The following is a 19,372-nucleotide window of genomic DNA, read 5'->3' on the forward strand; positions in this document are numbered from 1 at the left end:
AGGGCGGTGGTGTCAGCCGATTCGAAGAGGGAACCCCAGTGATGCGGGTCTCACTGTCTCTCCCCCTGTCCTCTGGCCACCCCAAGCCCCAAGCTGCTCCAGATCTCCGGCTGAGGCCCCTGGGATTGCACCCCCTGCCCCCACACACACCCCATGGCTCAGCCACTTCTGAGCACCTGCCTGGAGATGCCTGCATGCCCAAGGCTTGGCAGGAGGTCAACACACCCACCCTCCAGTTCCATGTGGGAAAGTGAGGCCCCAAGAGGGGATGTGACCCCCAGTCAGCAGGGTGGTCAGGGCAGGGTGGGGTTCTCGCCCATCCCTTGCTGTGGGGGAAGCCCCGGGGATCTTTTAGCTCTGGGAGCCCGCAGCCCCGCTGGACGTGCCACCCAGGCCCGTCAGGCTGTCCCCCTGCCCTAAACGTGTCGCTGGTGAGGAGACTGGCCACACAGGCACCATGCGGGCTGTGGGCTCGGGCCCTGACCTTCCTCGTCACCAACTCTCACAGCCTCCGAGGCACGACTGCTCTCTGTGACACGGGGGAGCTGGGGCCTTGTTCCCACACGCAGGGTTCTGTGACTCCAAGGGCTCCGCCCTTCCTCCTCCAGCTCCCTCTCTAAATGGGGAAAGGCGGAGGCCAGGCCTCACCTCTGCCACCAGACAGGACGCGAGGGGCCCCCTGTGCAGTCCCTCTGCACTGGGACCCCGTGGGCGCTCAGGGATCTGGGCCTGCACCCCACAGACCTTGAGGAGGAACTGTGAGTCTCCCCTGTGCTCACACTAGCCCTGGGAGCAGGGAAGGCGGTTATGATCCCATCTTACAGATGAGGCCACTGAGGCTCTGAGAGGGAAGGGGGTATCACAGCAGGGCCTGGGCCTCGGTTACCCATGGCAAGCTCTCTGAAACCCGGCTCTTCTCTCACCTTGCTGTGTGTCCTTGGGGGAGTCACTGCCCCTCTCTGGACCTCAGTTTTCCCAACGATAAATTAGAGATAAGGGCGGTACTCACAGCTCAGAGGGTTGGGGTGAGAATTCACTTAAGATGTGTGACGAGCATTTAGCCCAGCGCCAGGCACCTGAGAGGGTGACACGGGGCTGCGACCCATGGCCATCATTACTGTGCCTGGCCCAGTCCTAGCACCAGCGTGGGGTCTGGCCCCAGCTGGATAGGCTCTCCAGGTCACTCCCCCTGGCGGGCAAGCTGACACCCAGACTGAGAACTTCTGGAGAAGTCTCGCTGAGTACCCCCACCCACTCTCTCATGAGCCCCTCCTCAGCCTCTGTGGGCCTGTGTCCCCCAGATGAGCCAGGCGCTAGCTGTAGCCCATGATGGTAGCCCCCAAGTGGGCGTCAAGTCAGGGCGTGCAGAGAACAAGCTCCAGATCTCACAGCCTGGGTCTGAGTCCCAACTCTGACGTATCAGCTGTACAGTGAGTGTTACAACCTCTCGGAACCTCAGTTTACGCACTTGTAGAATGGGGATGATGAGGCCACTGAGGCTCCGAGAGGGAAGGGGGTATCACAGCAGGGCCTGGGCCTCGGTTACCCACGGCAAGCTCTCTGAAACCCGGCTCTTCTCTCACCTTGCTGTGTGTCCTTGGGGGAGTCACTGCCCCTCTCTGGACCTCAGTTTTCCCAACGATAAATTAGAGATAAGGGCGGTATCTCTAAGAACTGGACCTAACTCAGAGTTACTATGAGGCCTCAAGGAAAAACAACCACCATCATCACTTATGATGACTGTTCACAACAGCAGCCTCCGCACCCAGCAACAGGCCTGACTCAATAAACCTGTTCGTGAATAAACGGCCCCCCTCCGCCAGCTCCAGCTGTATTCACAGAGGGACTGGGGGTTGCGGGGCGGGGGGCACTAGTTTGGGCCCCTCCCTCTCACCATCTTTCTGGGAACCACCCCATCCCCTCTCTGCTCCTTGCAGTGAGCTGTGTCTGGAAGGCCCAGAGATCAGCCCCAGCCTGGGTGGGAGGGGCAAGTTTCCAAGCCTGTCCTGTCCACTGAACCACAAGACAGAGCCCCAGTTCCTCAGCTACAGGGGAAGGCACCTCTGTCTACCACCTTGGCAGGCCCACGCAGTCCCATCCATGACTCACCCAGCTGCCGGCAGAGGCTATGGAGCTAATTATTCCATACACCACAACTTGCTGAGGCTGGTGCCAGGGACACAGGCCCATGGTGGAGTGTGTGCAGATCCAAGTGTAAATTTTTAATAAAGCGCAGGAGCAGACACCCACCCCAGCCCCTCAGCCTGACAGCAGCGGCCTCACCTGCCCTCCGGGGGTCCCTGGGCAGGGCCACGCCCGTGGGGGTCGGCGGCGTGATGATGATGTTGGGGACGTCCAGGTGCTTGTCGCTCAGCACGGGGGCCTCGTCGTGGCTGCCGCTACTGCTGACGCACATTTTTAAGCCTGAGGGCAGGCCGTGGAACACACACGCACACACACGACAGAGAGACAGACGTCAGTGGCCGCTGGGGACTGCCCGCCGCCCTTCTCCGTTGCCATGGGTCCCCATGACGCAGGGCCCAGGGGACCGCTCTGCATGCCCACGTCAGGACCCGTCCGAGCTGGCGCGACTTGGCCAGGGCATAAGTTTTCTCTGCTGTGGTCACTCATGTTAACACTGGGGGCTGTGACACAGAGTAGGTACTCAAAACACAGCTCCGAGTGGAGGAAAGCCACAGGCTTAGCTGGAAGCCACGCCTGCAGGAGGCAGCGCCATGCACGAAGCTATGTCCCCCACAAATTATCTTCTGAGAGAGCCTGTGACGCCAGTGCTGTTTCTTCCTTACGCGGTGGACTGAATCCACTGGGGAAACTGTCTGGGCCTGGAACTGTCTTTGTGCAAACACTTTTGATTACAAACTGGGGTTCTTTAGTAAGAGGTGGGGCTATTCAGGTTTTCTTTCCTTTTGTCCCTTTGAGTAAGTTACATTTGTCAAGGAATCTCTTTCTTCTAAATTGTTGCAATCCTTGTCTTCTTTCTCCCATAATCTCAGGTAATCCGGCCCAGTCTTCATGCCCAGCTGACATGAAGGTGCTCTCGCCAAATCCCAACCTCATTCTTCCCGTCTTGAGTCAAGGCCATCAACCCTGTGCCAGTAACCAGGGCCTCAGCAGCAGTCCCCCTTACCCCCATCTCTTCGCCCTCCAACCCTCCAGCCAATTTAACCAACCACAGACACATCACTTTGCCAACAAAGTCCGTCTAGTCAAAGTTATGGTTTCTCCAGTAGTCCTGTATGGATGTGAGAGTTGGACCATAAAGAAGGCTGAGTGCAAAAGAACTGATGCTTTTGTGGTGCTGGAGAAGATTCTTGAGAGTCCCTTGGACTGCAAGAAGATCAAACCAGTCAATCCCAAAGGAAATCAACCCTGAATATTCAGTGGAAGGATTGATGCTGAAGCTGAAGTTCCAATATTTTGGCCATCTGATGCGTAGAGCTGACTCAATGGGAAAGACCCTGATGCTGGAAGAGATTGAAGGCAAAGGATAAGAGGGCGACAGAGGATGAGATGGTTGGATGGCATCACCAACTCAATAGACAAGAGTTTGAGCAAACTCTGGGAGATAACGGAGGACAGGGAAGCCTGGCATGCGGTCGTCCCTGGCGTTGCCAAGAGTTGGACACGACTGAGCGACTGAACAAAAAAAGTGTCCATAGACCCACTTACTTCACATCTGTGGCAGTCTTCCTCCCCCTTCTCATGCTCCTAGGGAGCCTCTCCACCTTCTGGCTGATCCCTTACCAGCCCACCCTCCAAACAGCAGCCAGAAGCTGCAAACCTGACCATACCCAAACACTCACTAGCTCTCAGCAACTAGCTAGCTGCAAACAGCATTTCCCAAAGAGTGTTCCCTGGAACACTGCCTCCACAGACTCCCTCAGGAGGGAGGGTCTACAATCCAGTGAATCTGGGAATCCCATCTACTCTATCCTTCTCGTGGAGATCCCCTGCCTGTTGGAGCATTAAAGGCTCTGAGAAGTCCTGCACCGAGGAAGCTGCTGTCATTGTGCTTCACCCCGGGGTTCCTGAACTTAAATAACCCTGGATTCTGTTTTTGGAGGAACACCTGTTAACATCTCACAAAACCATGAGTCATGAAATACCTTCTGGGAAAGACTGATCGTAAATTAAAGTCAGCCTCCACAGTCTGCCCCAAGCTTGTTTTGAAGCCTACCACCTGGACTTCCCTGGTAGCTCAGCTCATAAAGATTCCACCTGCAATGTGGGAGACCTGGGTTCGATCCCTGGGTTGGGAAGATCCCCTGGAGAAGGGAATGGCTGCCCACTCCAGTGTTCTGGCCTGGAGAATCCCACGGACTGCATAGTCCAGTTCACTTCAGCTGCTCAGTCGTGTCCGACTCTTTGCGACCCCATGGACTGCAGCACACCAGGCTTCCCTGTTCATCACCAACTCCTGGAGCTTCCTCAACTCATGTCCATCGAGTCATGATGCCATCCAACCATCTCATCCTCTGCTGTCCCCTTCTCCCGCCTTCACTCTTTCCCAACATCAGGGTCTTTTCCAATGAGTCAGTTCTTCGCAGCAGGTAGCCAAAGTATTGCAGTTTCAGCTTCAGCATCAGTCCTTCCAATGAATACTCAGGACTGATTTCTTTTAGGATGGACTGGTTGGATTTCCTTGAAGTCCAAGGGACTCCCAAGAGTCTTCTCCTAAACTACAATTCAAAAGCATCAACTCCTTAGCACTCAGCTTTCTTTATAGTCCAACTCTCACATCCATACATGACTGCTGGAGAAACCATAGCTTTGACTAGATGGACCGCTGTTGGTAAAGTAATGTCTCTGTTTTTCAATATGCTGCCTAGGTTGGTCGTAGCCGTATAGTCCATGGGGTCACAAAGAGTTGGACACGCCTGAGCGACTTTCACTTTCCCTGCCACCTGCCCACACCCCTTGAACTGCTCACAGTTTCCCAAACATCCTGGGCTCCCCAGCACTTTGCGCCGTCACACAGGCTGCTCCTGCCTGGAGTGCTCTCTGTTGCTTTGGGAGGGTGGTGAGCTCCTCCTGACCCTTCAAACCCCAGCATAACAGGCTTTCCTATGGGGAAGCTGCCCTGGGTATCTGACCCCGCTCCTTCAGGTTTCCGGTGCCAATCTCGAAATGATCAGTCCCGTCTGCCTTTACTGTGAGCGTGTGAAGGACAGTCCCTACTTGCTGGCCCATGCGTCCTTAGAACCTAGCATCCTGCCTGGGACAGAGCACACAGGGGTGCTTTCAATTTCAGATCAAAAACAACTTCAGGCACCGCTGAACTCAGTATTCAGATCTTTGTCGCCACGCCCTGCCTCTTTGTTTTTCCTTCCCAAACAGCCCCAGACTGGACCACGTTAGCTCGGGTATCCGAGCCCCCAGCCAACAGCAGGAGCCGAGCAGTGGGTTGGGCTTCCCCCACCCCCAGTGGGACAGTGCTCCTTAATCACCCCTGCGAGGTCAGTGTGGTGGTCCTCAACGATGTCCCTGATGGGTGGAGTCTGATTCCCCTCCTCTCCAGTGAGGGATGGACCCTAGGGTGGATTGCAACGTAGAGATGAAGACAGAAGGGGTGACGTGTGATTTCCATGGCCAGGTCATGCAGGACCCTGCTCCTGCCTGCTCTCGCTCTCAGGGGGCCAGCTGTCACGTGTGAGGACGCTCAAGTGGCCTGAGGGGGAGCCCAGCTGGTGGGCCAATGGCATGGGAGGAAGCCACCTAGGGCATGGGTCCTCCAGTCCAGGCAAGCCTTCAGACGAGACCAGGGCTCAGCCTACAGCTTGACTGTAACCTCTGAGACCCTCTGTGACACAACCTCCCAGCTAAACTGTCCCCGAATCTCCGACCCACAGAAACTGTGAGATAATAAATCCTTAAGCCACTAGGTTCGGGGGTCGTTTGTTATGCAGCAGTAGACGACTGATACAGTAGTCAGCACAGCTTGCCTGTCCTTGAAATCCCAGTCCTGTTTCCTTCCTGGAGAGTCCCTGCGGCCCCCCGCTAAATCTACCAGGCTGGTTAGTTTTGTAGAAAGGGGCCACGTCCCCTCCATCAGACGACGAGCCCCTCAGGAGCACCCACCAAGGCCGCTGCCAACCTTCCTTAAAACCTTAGAGCTGTTTCTTCCCGCCGTCTTACGCAGAAGCCCAGAATGGTAAACAGATACAAAGGAGCCACTTGCAGGAAGCCCTCCTGTTGTCACTGCAGCAGTTGGCGTTTAGGGATCATCTGCCACATGCCAGATACCTCCTCCTACAGTCTTCAAGGCCACACCGGGAGGGTGAGCTCGGATGCGAGACCGAGGGCCAGAGACGGTAGGAGCTTGCACAGTGGTGAACAGCCAGCAGGTGGCAGGGGCAGGATCTGAACCCAGACCCGAGTCAGTCTGATTCCAAAAGCTGCTGCTCCTTGTAACCAGGATCCTGTAACAGAGCCAGGAAAACTATCTGAAAAGGACCTGACGGTAAACATGTTTTACTTTGGGGGCGACAAAGTCTCTGTTGCAGCTTCTCAGGTTTGCCATTGAACGCAAGTGCAGCCTCGGACAATACGTAAATGGGTGGGTGGGGCTGTGTGCCAAGACATTTTTATTGAGAAAAACACGAGGAGCAGTCAGCTTTGGTCCAAGGGCTGTGGTTTGCCTCTGTCAGCTCTGTCATATCCAGGAGCTGGGAAGTTTGGATCAGGGACATGCCTGACGTCCTAATAGGCAACAACAGAACCTCAAAAGCCCGAGGCTCATTAATGCCAAAACACAAACCCAAATCCCAAATCTGGCTGCTGCTGGGAAGTGACAGGTGGTGGGCATGAGGAAATGAACGGAATGAATGAATTCCTCAGAAGCCCTTGCCCAGTGAGCTGGGGCCAAGAGGGTGCTGGTCCCTGCTAGCTTCCTCCAGAATCATCCCCAAAGGGTGTCTCAGGGAGCATGGCCACAAAATTGAGCTCTGATTACTGTTGTCTGTAACTGAAGGGAGCCTCCCTGCTCAGCCTCCAAGGCCCCTTCCTCAGTGAGTATTCCAAAGTTCTAAAAGAAAATGCTAATGGAGGAAAGCCGCTCCTCCCAGGGCCCACATCTGCATTTTAACAGGTTCTGGGAGCACGGTGACAAGGCCCACATTCTTGATCAGGAAGCATCAGGTCACTCTTGGTGGGCCCTGGAGAGATGCTGGAGGCAGAGAAGAGGGAGGGGAAGAGGAGGAGGAGGATAAGGAGGAGGGAGAGAGAGGAGGAGGGGGGGAGGGAGGGGGAGGAAGAAGAAAGAAAGGCAGAGGATGAGAGGGGGAGGGGAGGGGAGGGGCAGAGGAGGGGAGGGGAGGAGGAGGGGAGGGGAGGGGGAGGAGGGAGGGAGGGGAGGGGGGAGGGAGGGGGAGGAAGAAGAAAGAAAGGCAGAGGATGAGAGGGGGAGGGGAGGGGCAGAGGAGGGGAGGGGAGGAGGAGGGGAGGGGAGGGGGAGGAGGGAGGAGGGGAGGGGGGGAGGGGAGGGGGGAAGAAGAAAGGCAGAGGATGAGGTGGGGAGAGGATGGAGGAGAGGAGGAGGGCAGTAGGAGAGAGAGAGAGAAGGAGGGAAGGAAAAGTGAGAGGAAGGAGGCGGAGGCAGGAGAGGAGGCAAGGAGGGAGGGGGCCAGGACTCCAGCTCCTCTCAGCCCTCTGGGCCGTCCAGAGCAGGAGTGGCTGAGCTCTCGGGAGCAGCTCTGGGGAGATAAAGCCGACTTTGGGGATTAAACACAAATGCCAACCCTGCCCCAGACAAGCAGCTCATTTGTGCTAAAGCCAGAATGGTTATTTGTTAATTATGTGCCCGTCTCGGGTCATTAAGAGCCCATTTCCTGAGGGGAAGGGCCTGGCTGGGATTCCAGGGGCCCAGGCCCCCAGAGGGAAAGGCAGAGGGAATCCCAGGGCCCCAGAGCCGTCCGATATTTCGATATTTCGATTTAGGCGTGTGACAGGGAGCATGCGCAGGAAGCCTTCCTGGCTGGTGACTGTCACCCACCATGACCTGGCTCTGCTCTGGGGTACACGCTTTCCCAGGACATGAGTCAAGCTGGACACAGAGAAAGCCAGGTCAGACCTCCCTGGCCTCCTGGTGGCAGCTGCCTGCCTCCCGCGGAGGAAACGCTGGGGCTCTGTGAGCGAGCTCTGAAACCCTGTTCCGCCGTTGCCCCTGACCCGCTCCTGGGCAGTGGTTTTCCATCTTGGCTTCCTAAGCCACCTGGGAGGTTTGAAAAACAATCCAAGGCAGGGGGCCCACCAGAACTTTCAAAAGCTCCTGTGTGAGTCTGAGAGCTGGGCAGGGGCCCCCCTGAGTCAGGGTGCCTGCGAACACATGTTTTTTCTCTCCAAGTCTAGAATCCAGGGCTGGAAAAATGGAACTATGCTACCCATCTTGTAGGTACAGAAGGCTGAGTGTGGGGCATTTGGCTGCCCAGCACGGGAGCAGCAGCCTGGGACAAACACTGCGGGAGGGGCAGACTGCTGCCGCCTCCCCCGAAACCCTCGATTGAGCGGCCCCCAGGTTAGCCTCTGTCTGGGCTGAGCCCACATTAATCCGCACACCATCCCTCGTGGATGCCAGGGCCATGGCCATTCTCCAGCGAGAAAACCAAGGCTCAGAGAAGGGAGGCGGCATGTTTGAAGGCATGCAGAGGCCGGGTGGCTCCAGACCTGAGGACCCAACTCACTCTTTCTGTCATCAGCCACCACTTCTCATCCTCCAGACCTATCCTAAGCCAGGCCTATCCTCTGTTCAGGATGCCCACCCCCTCCCAGGCACGGGGAACACAGCACTGTTCCTGGTCCCTAGGCCACCCAGAGGCCCCAGAATGACCCCGGCAGGATCCAAGAGCAGGTGTGGCCCCAACAAAGGTATTGTGGCTTAAGGGCGCCCTCTGCTGGTTCTTTTTCTAATGGCGCTTGATCAGCACCCTAAGAGAAAGCTCCCAGACCCTGCCTGGGACCACATCCCTGCTACTGCACCCACGCTTCCCCAAGGCACTGTCTCACACAGAGGCCCTGCTGGACGCACAGTGCAGCTGGAAGCCAGAACGTACAGCTGGGCTTCAACCCACCTGGCAGTAGCTCCACCTGCAGAAATGGGGGTACTTCACAGTCCCCACCTCCAGGGGGCGCTGAGAGGATGACGCGCCACACGGAAGCCCCTCCCTCTAGCCAAGCGGTCTGACGGTAAGGTGAACGCGGCAGGTGAGGAAACCACAGAGCCAGCTTTGCAGTGCACGCTCAATAGCACAAGCAGTTACTACCAGCACGAGATTCTAACCTTTGCACTTACTCACTGATTCAGCCAATGCTGAGCACCCCTCGCCCTCTAAGTGCAGGCCAAAGCCCTGGCCTCGTCTCTGCAGTCACACAGCTGTTTGGAGTGACTCTGACAAGATGTTCCTGGTTCTAGCTGAACACTCAAACAAGACCCTTTTTCCTATTGGGCTGGCAGGGCCCCAGGCTCGGGAAGGAGGAGAAACCCAGTCTGATTCTAGGTCCTGCTTTCCGCTGTGACTCCCCAAGTCTGACCTGCTCACCCGCAGAGGGAGGGGATATGTTCCTCCCCTGCAGCTCAGGAATAAACCCCCCAGCTCGGTCTACAGAGCTATTGTGCACCTACTGTGTGCTGGGCATCGTTCCAAGCACTGGGGACATGGCAGAGAACAAGAGAGTCTCAACAGATGTTTCTCTGCTCTTCTCCCCTGTTCCACTGCCTTCCTCCACCTCTTGCTCCAGCCCCTGGCAGCAAACTGGGACCCCAGAGATTTCATAGGAGGCTGGAAAAAATAAGGAGGGCCCTCTGATCCAGGCCATTGTCGGGAGGGGCCCAGGTGGCTGGGCTGTGATGACGGTGCTCACAGGAGGCTGGGGGCTGTGTGAGCACTTTGCAGGGATTCATGATTCGGTCCTCCTGATGAAGCCTACCTTCTAGATGGACACACAGAGGCACAGCGAAGTCACAGGGGACTTGACGCAGAGCCTGTCCTCCTGGAGGCTGGGAAGTGAGTTCACCTTGGCAGAGTCTGGGTCAGTGATGGGAGGAGGAAAGAACAGATGGCAGGGTGGAGGGGACAGCAGAGCTGGAAGAGACGGTGGGAATCGGAAAAGGATTCCCCAAGGTGGCCACAGAGATGGTGGGAGGGCTCGTGGGTCAGCGGCAGCATGCGCAAAGGCCCTGGGGCCAGGCAGAGGCTGGGGCTGGCACTAATTCCTCAGACTTGACCAGGCGTCTGGATTTAGTGCTGATCTTTCAAAAAACAAATGGACAAATGCTTCTGAGGGTTCCAGATGCACTTAATCTTTTTTTTTTTAATTCCAATTAAGGGGAAAGCCTTGCATTATTACAAATGAGGCCAGGGCAGGCGGGCGGGGTTTTACCTTTTCTCGGCAGCTCGGCCCAGTGGAGATGGCAGTGGATGCTTTAAATCTCTTTTTAATTAAGGAAAAAGCCCCAGCTTGCGTCAGGGATGAGCTCCTGGAGAGAGAACTCGGGAGGAGGAGCCACAGAGAAAGGCGCTGCAAAGTGGGGAGTGTGTTTGTCTCCCTGCGCTTGGCTGAGCCGCTCAGTCCTGTCTGAGTCTTTGTGATCCCATGGACTGTAGCCCGCCAGGCTCCTCTGTCCATGGGGATTCTCCAGGCAAGAATACTGGAGTGAGCTGCCATTTCCTTCTCCAAGAGATCTTCCCAACCCAGAGATCGAATCTGCGTCTCCTGCATTGCAGGCAGATTCTTTGCCACTGGGCCACCAGGGAAGCCTGGCCCTTGGTCTACTGGCCTCTAAAATGGACTCAAGAGTAGGCCTGCCCTCAGAGCATGATGGAGACTTGAGGTCAAAGAAAATCTGCAAAGCCCTCGATGCCTGCCTGGGCCTCGGGTGGTATGTCACGGGTGCAGCTCGGGGTCCCCAGCCTCAGCACTGCTGACGTCTGGGGCCAGGACACTCTGTGGTGGGGCCGTCCTGAGCACTGGACAGGGCGGAGCAGCACCCTGGTCCCTAGATGCTGTAGCTCCCGAATTTGTGGCAACAAAGGGTGTCTCCAGACTCTGCCAAGTGTCCCCTGGGGGTAGGGTTGCCAGATAAGACTCAGGACAAACCAGTTTTTCAGAGTTACGGCCCATGCTATATGAGGGATATACTTATCCTAGATAACTAGTCCTTGTTTATTTCAAATTCATCCCACATTTTTTGTTTTTTTTCTTCCTAAATCTGGCAGCTCTACCCAAGAGCTAAGAACTACGGTCAGCACCACTACTGACTGAGGCAATATCTGTGCATTGCAGACAGAGTGGGCACTGAGGGTGACTGGCTCCTTTGTCTCAAGTGGCCCTGCTGCACATCTGTGTGGCTGGAGCCATGAAAAGGGGCTTAAGGATGGCCTGAGCCAGCGGGACTGGCCTCCCCAGACTGCCCTTCGCCAGCTGTGTGGGCTGAGCAAGGCTTCTTGACCTCTCTGAGCCTGTGTTTCCTTAGCTGCAAAGATACTATACATGTGGTCGGCCCCTTGCCAGAATAAAGATTAGAACTTGTGCTCTAGATACTAGCCCGTAACCTGCAGGATGCTCGTAAGGAAACATGAGGTTAGGCGGAAGTTGTCTGGGGCAGCCTGGCCAACAGCAGGTGCTTAGCGGGGCCATACTGTTACTGCTGCTATGAATAGTCATCACTGCTATTAATAGAATATTGCGGTTATTACTGTGCAATTAAGCAAGAAAATTCCAATTAGTCTCAGAGGAAGGAGGTGACCGGTGTTACTCAGGGAAACTGAGGAGCCCCTGGGGGAGCCTGGGTCCTGAGGACAAGGAGGTGTCCCCCAGCTGTGGGCAGCTGAGGCCTAAGATGGGTGCAGATGGGCAGCCAGACAGCAGAGCCCACAGAGGACTGGGAGGCTGCCTCCGGCGGGCGGCTGGGAAAGCAGGGAGAACAGGCTGGTTTTTACTGCGTTAATCCTTTTGTCCATTTTATATTCTGTGCCATGCAGGTGTTTTACATATCCAAAAACATAAAATAATTAAAAGAGAAATAAAAAAATTTCTGAGGGATTGATACAGATTTAGGAGGTGGAATGGGAGAAAGGTGGGGGTGGTGAGGCATTCCTGCTGCAGGAGAGGTCTGATCAAGGTGACGCAGTAAGACAGTGAAAAGACAGTGAGGGGCTGGGGGAGGATTAGGAGTGTAGGCCAGGAGAGGTAAGAAGGGGATGGGATGGCCACAAGGAACACTCCTTTCTCCTTGAGCCACTCAGGAGCATGGCCCAGTGTGTGGTCGCAGGGGCCAGGAGTCCACCTCACAGCATCCAGGGGATGAGGTCGAGCTGGTGTCCCCAGGTCAGGGACATGGGCTCCTGGGAGAGACTCAGGTCCATCCGAGTCCTGCTGTCACCTCACTCTCCCGCCACCCAGCTCTCTTTCACTTCTTCACCTGGAGACAGCCATGATTACTGTCTTCTTCCAGAATAGTCTATGTATCTGTAGATCATATGATCACAGGCATATTCCTTCATGGCAACCCACTCCAGCATTCTTGCCTGGAGAATTCCATGGACAGAGGAGCCTGGCAGGTGACGATCTATAGGGTTGCAAGAGTCGGACACAATTGAGCGAGGAAGCACACAACACAGGTGATGGCAGTGTTCTTTTCACTTCACGGCTCATGCTGGACACGGCTCCCTACCCACTCAGAGCTGCAGGTCTTTCTGCAGCTGCAGAGGCTCCCCTCATGGCTCACCCTTCTGACCCACCGGGGGCGGCCCTTGGCTGGGCCATCACGGCATGTCTAGAGGAGCAGGGGCTGGCAGTGGCCAGTGGCTGTGACGGGTGTCAGCGCCTGTCCCACGGCACCTGGTCTGAGCCTTCGGTCCGAGTACAGATGCTGGGCTGTGCAGCCCAGATTCACCCTGCGGGCCAGGCTGGTCCCCAGTGGCCCATAGCGCTGCCCACTGAGGGCTCACAGCCCAGCCCCATGCAGCACCTACCCACAGCCTAAGAAAACTGTCGGGTGGGATTTGGGGGGGGAAGGCAAGCAAGGGAGGCACCAGCTCTTAGGCCAGCCCCCTCCCCAGTAGATGGCCATATAAAAGGCCTGCTCCCCTCCATCCAGGACAACTTCACATGGTCATCTCGGCTCCTGACCTCCCATGGAACTGGCAGAGGTTCGGCTACGGACGCATGAAAGCGCAACCTGCCCCTGGCCGGCCCGGCTGCCAGCTGCCCACGGTGGGCGCTGACACCACAAGCGCTCCCTAGGGCACAGGTCTGTGTGGCCCCCTGGGAGAGACAGAACACAGCTGTCCTTTTGTGTGCTGGACTCCTGGGCAAGTCAGTGACCGCTCCAGACACCAGGACCACTCACTGTTGGTCTGGCCACGGGGGCCTGGCCCACGGTCATAAAGAAAACTCCAAAGACATTCGGAAGGGAAGAAAGCACATGGGTCATCTCAGTGATAACAACAGCCCCCAGCAGCCACTTATGCACACTCACGGCACCCCACAAGCCTCCTTCCGCCCCAGCCACAGCCCGCCCCAGCCAGGGTCTAACCGCACCTGCTACATGTGCGTGTGCTAAGTCGCTTCAATCACGTCTGGCTGTTTGCACCCGCACGGACTGTGGCCCGCCAGGCTCCTCTGTCCGTGGGATTCTCCAGGCAAGAATACTGGAGTGGGTTGCCATGCCCTCCTCCAGGGGACCTTCCCGACCCAGGAGTTGAACCAGCATCCCTTATGTCTCCTGCGTTGGCCAGCGCCACCTGGAGGCCCTGTGTCTGCTTTGTAGTTAAGAACAAAAAGCACTGATTTAGGGGACTGAAGACCTTCAGCCAGGTCACGTGACACTTGGACCCACTGACCCATCTCTGAGCTTCACACTCACCTGCCTTGGGCACCGTGAGGTCTGTGACGCAGAAGCAGAAGGATGGGGGTGGGTGGGGAAGGATGGGTTAGAGGTGGACATGGCCCAGGGTCACATCCTACCCCTACTGGGAGGCTTGGGAACCACAGCCCAGGATGGAGAGAGGTCAGCCTCCTAGGCCATGCATGTGCCGGCAGCCGACAGCTGGTGAGCACTCCCTTCCCTGGGGGCAGCACAAGGCCCCCAGCCCCCAAGAGCCGCCAGCACCAGGCAGCGAGTCCAGCCCCCTCCCTCCTTCCCTCTCCAGCCTCCTTCAGCCCACAAGCACTTCTAGAGCACCTCGCCCAGGCCCGGCCCAGAGGGAACTACGGGCACAGAGCTGGGGTCGGGGGGCTCATGTCCAGGTGCCTGGTCAGGATCCAGAGGCCCTTGGGGCCCCCGCACGGCTGCTGTGTGACCCGGGCCAGGTAGCTTTCCCACCTGAGGCCTCAGGAACCCCACCTGTAACCAGGGCATCGTGAGTGAGTATCCTCAAAGCCTCACTGAGTAGATAACAGGAGAGGTGGGGTAGTGCGGGGCAGGAGTGGACCGCTGACCTGGGCGAGGGGATCAGATGGCACAGCTGCCCTGGCCAGTCAGGGCTGGTCCTGGGAGGGTCTCTGCATCTCAGTTAAATTCAAAGGCATGCTCTTTCTACCAATGTCGATTGTGTCCCTACTGGGTGCTGACCCACAGCCGGGAACAGGGCTCCAGGGATGAAGAAAGCAGCGTGATTCCTGCCCCTGTGGAGCCCCGGGTGCACGAAGGAGATGCAGATTAATCCTGTGTGGGCCCCAGTTGGAGACAGCGACTCTCCACCCCCACCTGCCGTGAGACTTGGGTTCTGCCCCTCCTTTGGGAGGACAGCAGGTGCTGGGCTTAGCTTAAGCCTGACCAGGGGTAAATCCCTGCTCTGTGCCAAGAGGGCTGCCAGCTCGCCCCTGGGACGGGGCGGAGAAGGACTAAGCCCCATCTGCCTCGGCGTTCACGACCGGCTGCGACTGCCCACCCCTCCTCTGAGTAGGCGGTGGGTGGGGGGTGCTCCAAGCCCCCTGAGCCCCTGTCTCCTGGGCAGAGATCTGTACAGGAGGTTCCAAGAGAAGCCCTGGGTTGAAGCCTGCCTCCCTGAAGCCCAGCCAAGCTCACTTGGTCCTTGTCACCTCTGGGTAGTCAGTCTACACCACAGGGTCCCCTGAATAGCAAGGGCATGGGCCCCGGACAGTGGTTCTCACCCCAGGCTGCACAGCTTCATCCAAACTGAATCCCTGGGCTTCCCTGGTGGCTCAGTGGTAAAGAATTCACCTGCCAATGCAGGGGACACGGGTTCGATCCCTGGTCCGGGAAGATCCCACATGCCTCGGGGCCACTAACCCCATGTGCCACAACCACTGAGCCTGTGCTCTGGAGCCCGGGGGCCACAGCTGCTGAACTGTGTGCTGTAACTACCAAACCCACGTGCCCCATGCTCGCTGTAACTACCAAACCCACGTGCCCCATGCTCCACAGCAAGACAAACCACTGCAGTGAGCAGCCTGGGCACCGCAACTAGAGAGTAGGCCCCGCTCTCCGCAGCTAGAAAAAAGCTCAGGCATCAATGAGGACCCAGCACAACCAAAAATAAATAAACACAATTATTAAAGGAAAGAAAAAAAGAATCCCTGCCCTGATCAGCGGCCCAGGGCCACCCCCTCCCGTGAGCCTCTCGAGTGAGTCTGATGTTACACAGAGGATGAGATCTCCACCCTAGAGTGATTCCAGTGCCTCATATGATTCTGAAGAGAAATTCTTGATGAATACCTTCGCTCTCACGGCCCTGCCTGCTCCAGGGCCTCAGCTTCTCCGCCTGGCCCCTGCCCCTACCTCCAGTTCCAACCACACTTGACAGCTCACCAAGTCTGTTCCTGTCTCTGAGGCTTTGCATTTGCTGTTCCCTCTGACAAGAATACTGTTCCGTGCACTGCAAGATGAAGACTCTCTGCACCAACTCTGGACCCTGCTGCAGGACAGCTGGAACCACATGTTCACACTGGAAGGGGGCTCTGTAGGGTGATGTCTTTTTTTTCTCTGCTGTGATCTGAGGCTAGTCTTGGGCCTCTAAACGCCAATCAGAAAAATGGGCATTATTGTAACTGCCAGCTCCCAGCCGCCCAAACCTGGGTTACTGTGAGCAGAGGTTCTGAGCCCCCACAGGGAGCCAGGAAGGACGTCTGGGCAGTCAGGGGTCCCAGTGGCCTGGGGGCTGCACCTGTGTCTCATCTCCACCCTCACCATATACTCCACAAAAGAGACTGTAAACACCTACCAACATCAGCCAAACCCAACCTGCACAGCATCTGACCATACTCCTCAGGATGGTCAAGGTCACAAACAGAAGGAGCTTCTGAGAAACTGGCTCAGCCCAGAGGGGCCTAAGGACACACGATGACTAAATGTAAGGTGGGTCCCGGATCAGATCCACGGACAGACCCAGGTGAAAACTGGGAAACAGAATAAAGTATGCACTTTAGTTAAAATAATGGGTCAGTATCAGTTCGCTGGCTATAAAGAACATACCACACTCATGCAAGATGCTGACTACACGAAAACCTGGCTGTGGGGTGTAGACAACCATGTACTCTCTTCACAATTTTTCTGTTAATATAAATCTAAAACTATTCTAAAAAATAAAGCCTATTATAACAAATGAACCAAACAACAAACCTGGACAAAGTCTCCATCCCCTGGCCCTTTTGCCCCAGAAGGACAGTCCCCTGGGACCAGCCCCATCTTCTGGATCCCGTCTCCATGGTGATGATGGAGTCGGCTGGTGCTCGAGCCAGCAAACTCTGGGGAGTCCCAGAGACCACACCAGGCCCCCGAGGAGACCCCAATGGGAAAGGCCACACCTGCAGATAACTCCCCAACCCTACCTACCCCTGCCCCCCCCTCCCCAGCAAGATCCCCACACAGCTGTAGCTGGAGCTCCTCCAGAGTAGGAAGGCGTGAAGGGCCAGGAACCCCGGGGGCACCATCTCTAGCGCTCATCTCAGATCATTCTTGACACCTGGCCCAGGAGACGCTGCCACTCATCACTCCATTTCACAGATGGGGAAACTGAGGCTTGGGCATGTGAAGTGGTTGGAGGCAGGACTGGGATTTGAACCCTATCTCTCTGACTCCAGAGTCACCTCGCCAGTGGTTCTCCACCTTGAGCACATCCTGGCAGCCCTCAGAGAGAGTGTGAGAAATGCCGGAGCTCCTAACACGGCAGGTCCAAGTGGGTCTCAGAATTCTCACCTCTGTTTGGTTCCCAGGTGATGCTGAGACTGCAGGTTGGGGATCCCCGCTGAAAACCACAGGGCCCCACCATGCTGATTCCTGGTGGTGCCCCACCCTCAAGGCTGACCAGGACAGAACTGCTCACGAATCACGGAAACCCCTCACCACCCTCATGGGCCCTCTGCTGGGCCAAGCCCTGACGACTCGCCCTGGGGCTTTGGGCCCTGGCCCCTGTGCCTCAGTCTTCCCATTTGTGAAGTTAGCTGCGCTGCCCAGATATAGTGAGGACAAGGTGAGTGACTGGGGGATGCCCAGGGCACACCAGCCTTTACATGAGAAGGAGTTAGGGATGTGCTCTCGGGACAATGGACCATTCCCACAGGTCACGGCTGATACGGCTGGGCCTTGAGCACGCGGAGCCCGTTCAAAGTGTCCCCACGCCCCTTTGGAACCAGAAACACAAGGACTTTGGCACAGCCCTCAGACGTCACACTCTTGTGATCGCCCACCTTGAGCCGCGTCTTTATCACCAGACAGGCAATGAGCAAATTCTAAAACTAAAACAGAGAACTGCCTTCTTGTCCCCAATGCGGGAGGCTCAGAGGTGAAGTGACATGTGGTGGGTTTGAGGAGAGTCCCCCCCCCAATCCACGCCCACCCAGAACTGCAAACTCTGACCTTATTTGGAAATAAGTTCTTTGCAGACATAATTAGTGAAGGACCTTGTGATACAATCATCCTGTATTTAAGACTGGGCTTCCCTGGTGGCTCAGAGGTAAAGCCTCTGCCTGCAATACAGGAGACCTGGGTTTGATCCCTGGGTCAGGAAGATCCCCTGGAGATAGAAATGGCAATCCCACTCCAGTACTCTTGCCTGGAAAATTCCGTCCGATACAGTCCATGGAGTCGCAAAGAGTTGAACACGACTGAGCGACTTCACTTTGACCTTTCACTTTAAGTCCAAAGACTGGTGTTTTCGTAAGACAAAAGCAGAGGGATGTCTTTCTAAGAGAAAGGGCCCAGGGACACACAGGGGAGGAGGCTGGAGGGAAGTGGCCACAAGCCAAGGACGCCTGGAGCCCCCAGGAGCTGCAGACGCAGGAAAGACCCCACCTCTGGAGCCCCCAGAGGGAACATGGCCCACTCTGGTTTCAGACTTCAGGCCTCCAGAACTGGGAGAGAACATGAAGAGACTTCTGTGGTTTGAACCACTGCCCCCCGCCCCACCCCCACCCCCGCCCCCGTCTGTGATGATCTGTTACAGTGGAAACTTAAGACACCGTTTGAGTTAACTTAAGCTACCACCTGAGCTAATGTTAAGATGAACTAAGTTTAGGACTCATGTGAAGATGTAAGAGACCATGTGAATAAAGGTTTGGGTGAGTGTGGCCACTTCAAGACTTGAATTAAAAGGCTTTCCTCTGAGGCCATGCCAGTGGTGGCTATAGCCAGGCCTCTGGGACAGCCTGCCTGGGTTCAAATCCCACCTGGGTCCGTGCTGTGTGGCCCCGGGCAAGTACGTGACTTCCCCGTTTCTCAGCTTTCTCATCTGGAAACTGGGGATCCAAGAAGTGCCCACTTCACAGTGGGAGGAGGGATGGCTGAGCCACAGTTCCACTCAGAATGCACAGACCAGGGCCTTGTCCAGGGCCAAGCCCCCAGGAAGACGCCACCATTTACCCTTATTATTTGACCAGATCATCTTGATTTCTGGAATTTATCCCAAATAAATTATAATTTTAAAAAAAAATTCACAAAGAGGGAACTTCCCTGGTGGTCTACACTCCCAATGCAGGGGGCCTGCGTTCACATCCTGGTCAGGGAATTACATCATGCAAACCGCAGCTGAAAGATCACATGTGCCACAGCGAAGAACCGGGGCAGCAAAATATACCAGTACTTAGGGCAGAGATATTCAAAGTTACATTATCCACAAAAGCAGCATGCCGGAAATGACCCAAAGACCTATTCTTGGCAGAACTGGACAGAGGCATTCAAGCACCGTATAAGTGACACAGCCTGGAGAAACACAGCCCTCGCACTCGATGTGAAATAAAAAATAAACATGAGTTGCTGGGAAGGATTGAAGCGGGAGGAGAGGGGGACGAAAGAGGATGAGATGGTTGGATGGCATCACCGACTCAATGGACATGAGTTTGAGTAAGCTCTGGGAGTTGGTAATGGACAGGGAGGCTTGGCGTGCTGCAGTCCCTG

The 19,372-nt window shown here is 56.1% G+C and overlaps 1 protein-coding gene across 1 annotated transcript in view; it reads right to left on the minus strand.

Moving 5' to 3' along the window:
* C18H16orf74 (chromosome 18 C16orf74 homolog) overlaps positions 1-19,372 on the minus strand; it is a 30,193-nt gene that overhangs the window by 638 nt on the left and 10,183 nt on the right. The window contains exon 3 of the mRNA XM_052656627.1: positions 2,284-2,424. Within this exon, the coding sequence (XP_052512587.1) occupies positions 2,284-2,424 (141 nt within the window). The remainder of the gene's footprint in view (positions 1-2,283; positions 2,425-19,372) is intronic.

The sequence above is a fragment of the Budorcas taxicolor genome, chromosome 18 (assembly GCF_023091745.1).
Source record: "Budorcas taxicolor isolate Tak-1 chromosome 18, Takin1.1, whole genome shotgun sequence".
NCBI lineage: Eukaryota > Metazoa > Chordata > Mammalia > Artiodactyla > Bovidae > Budorcas > Budorcas taxicolor.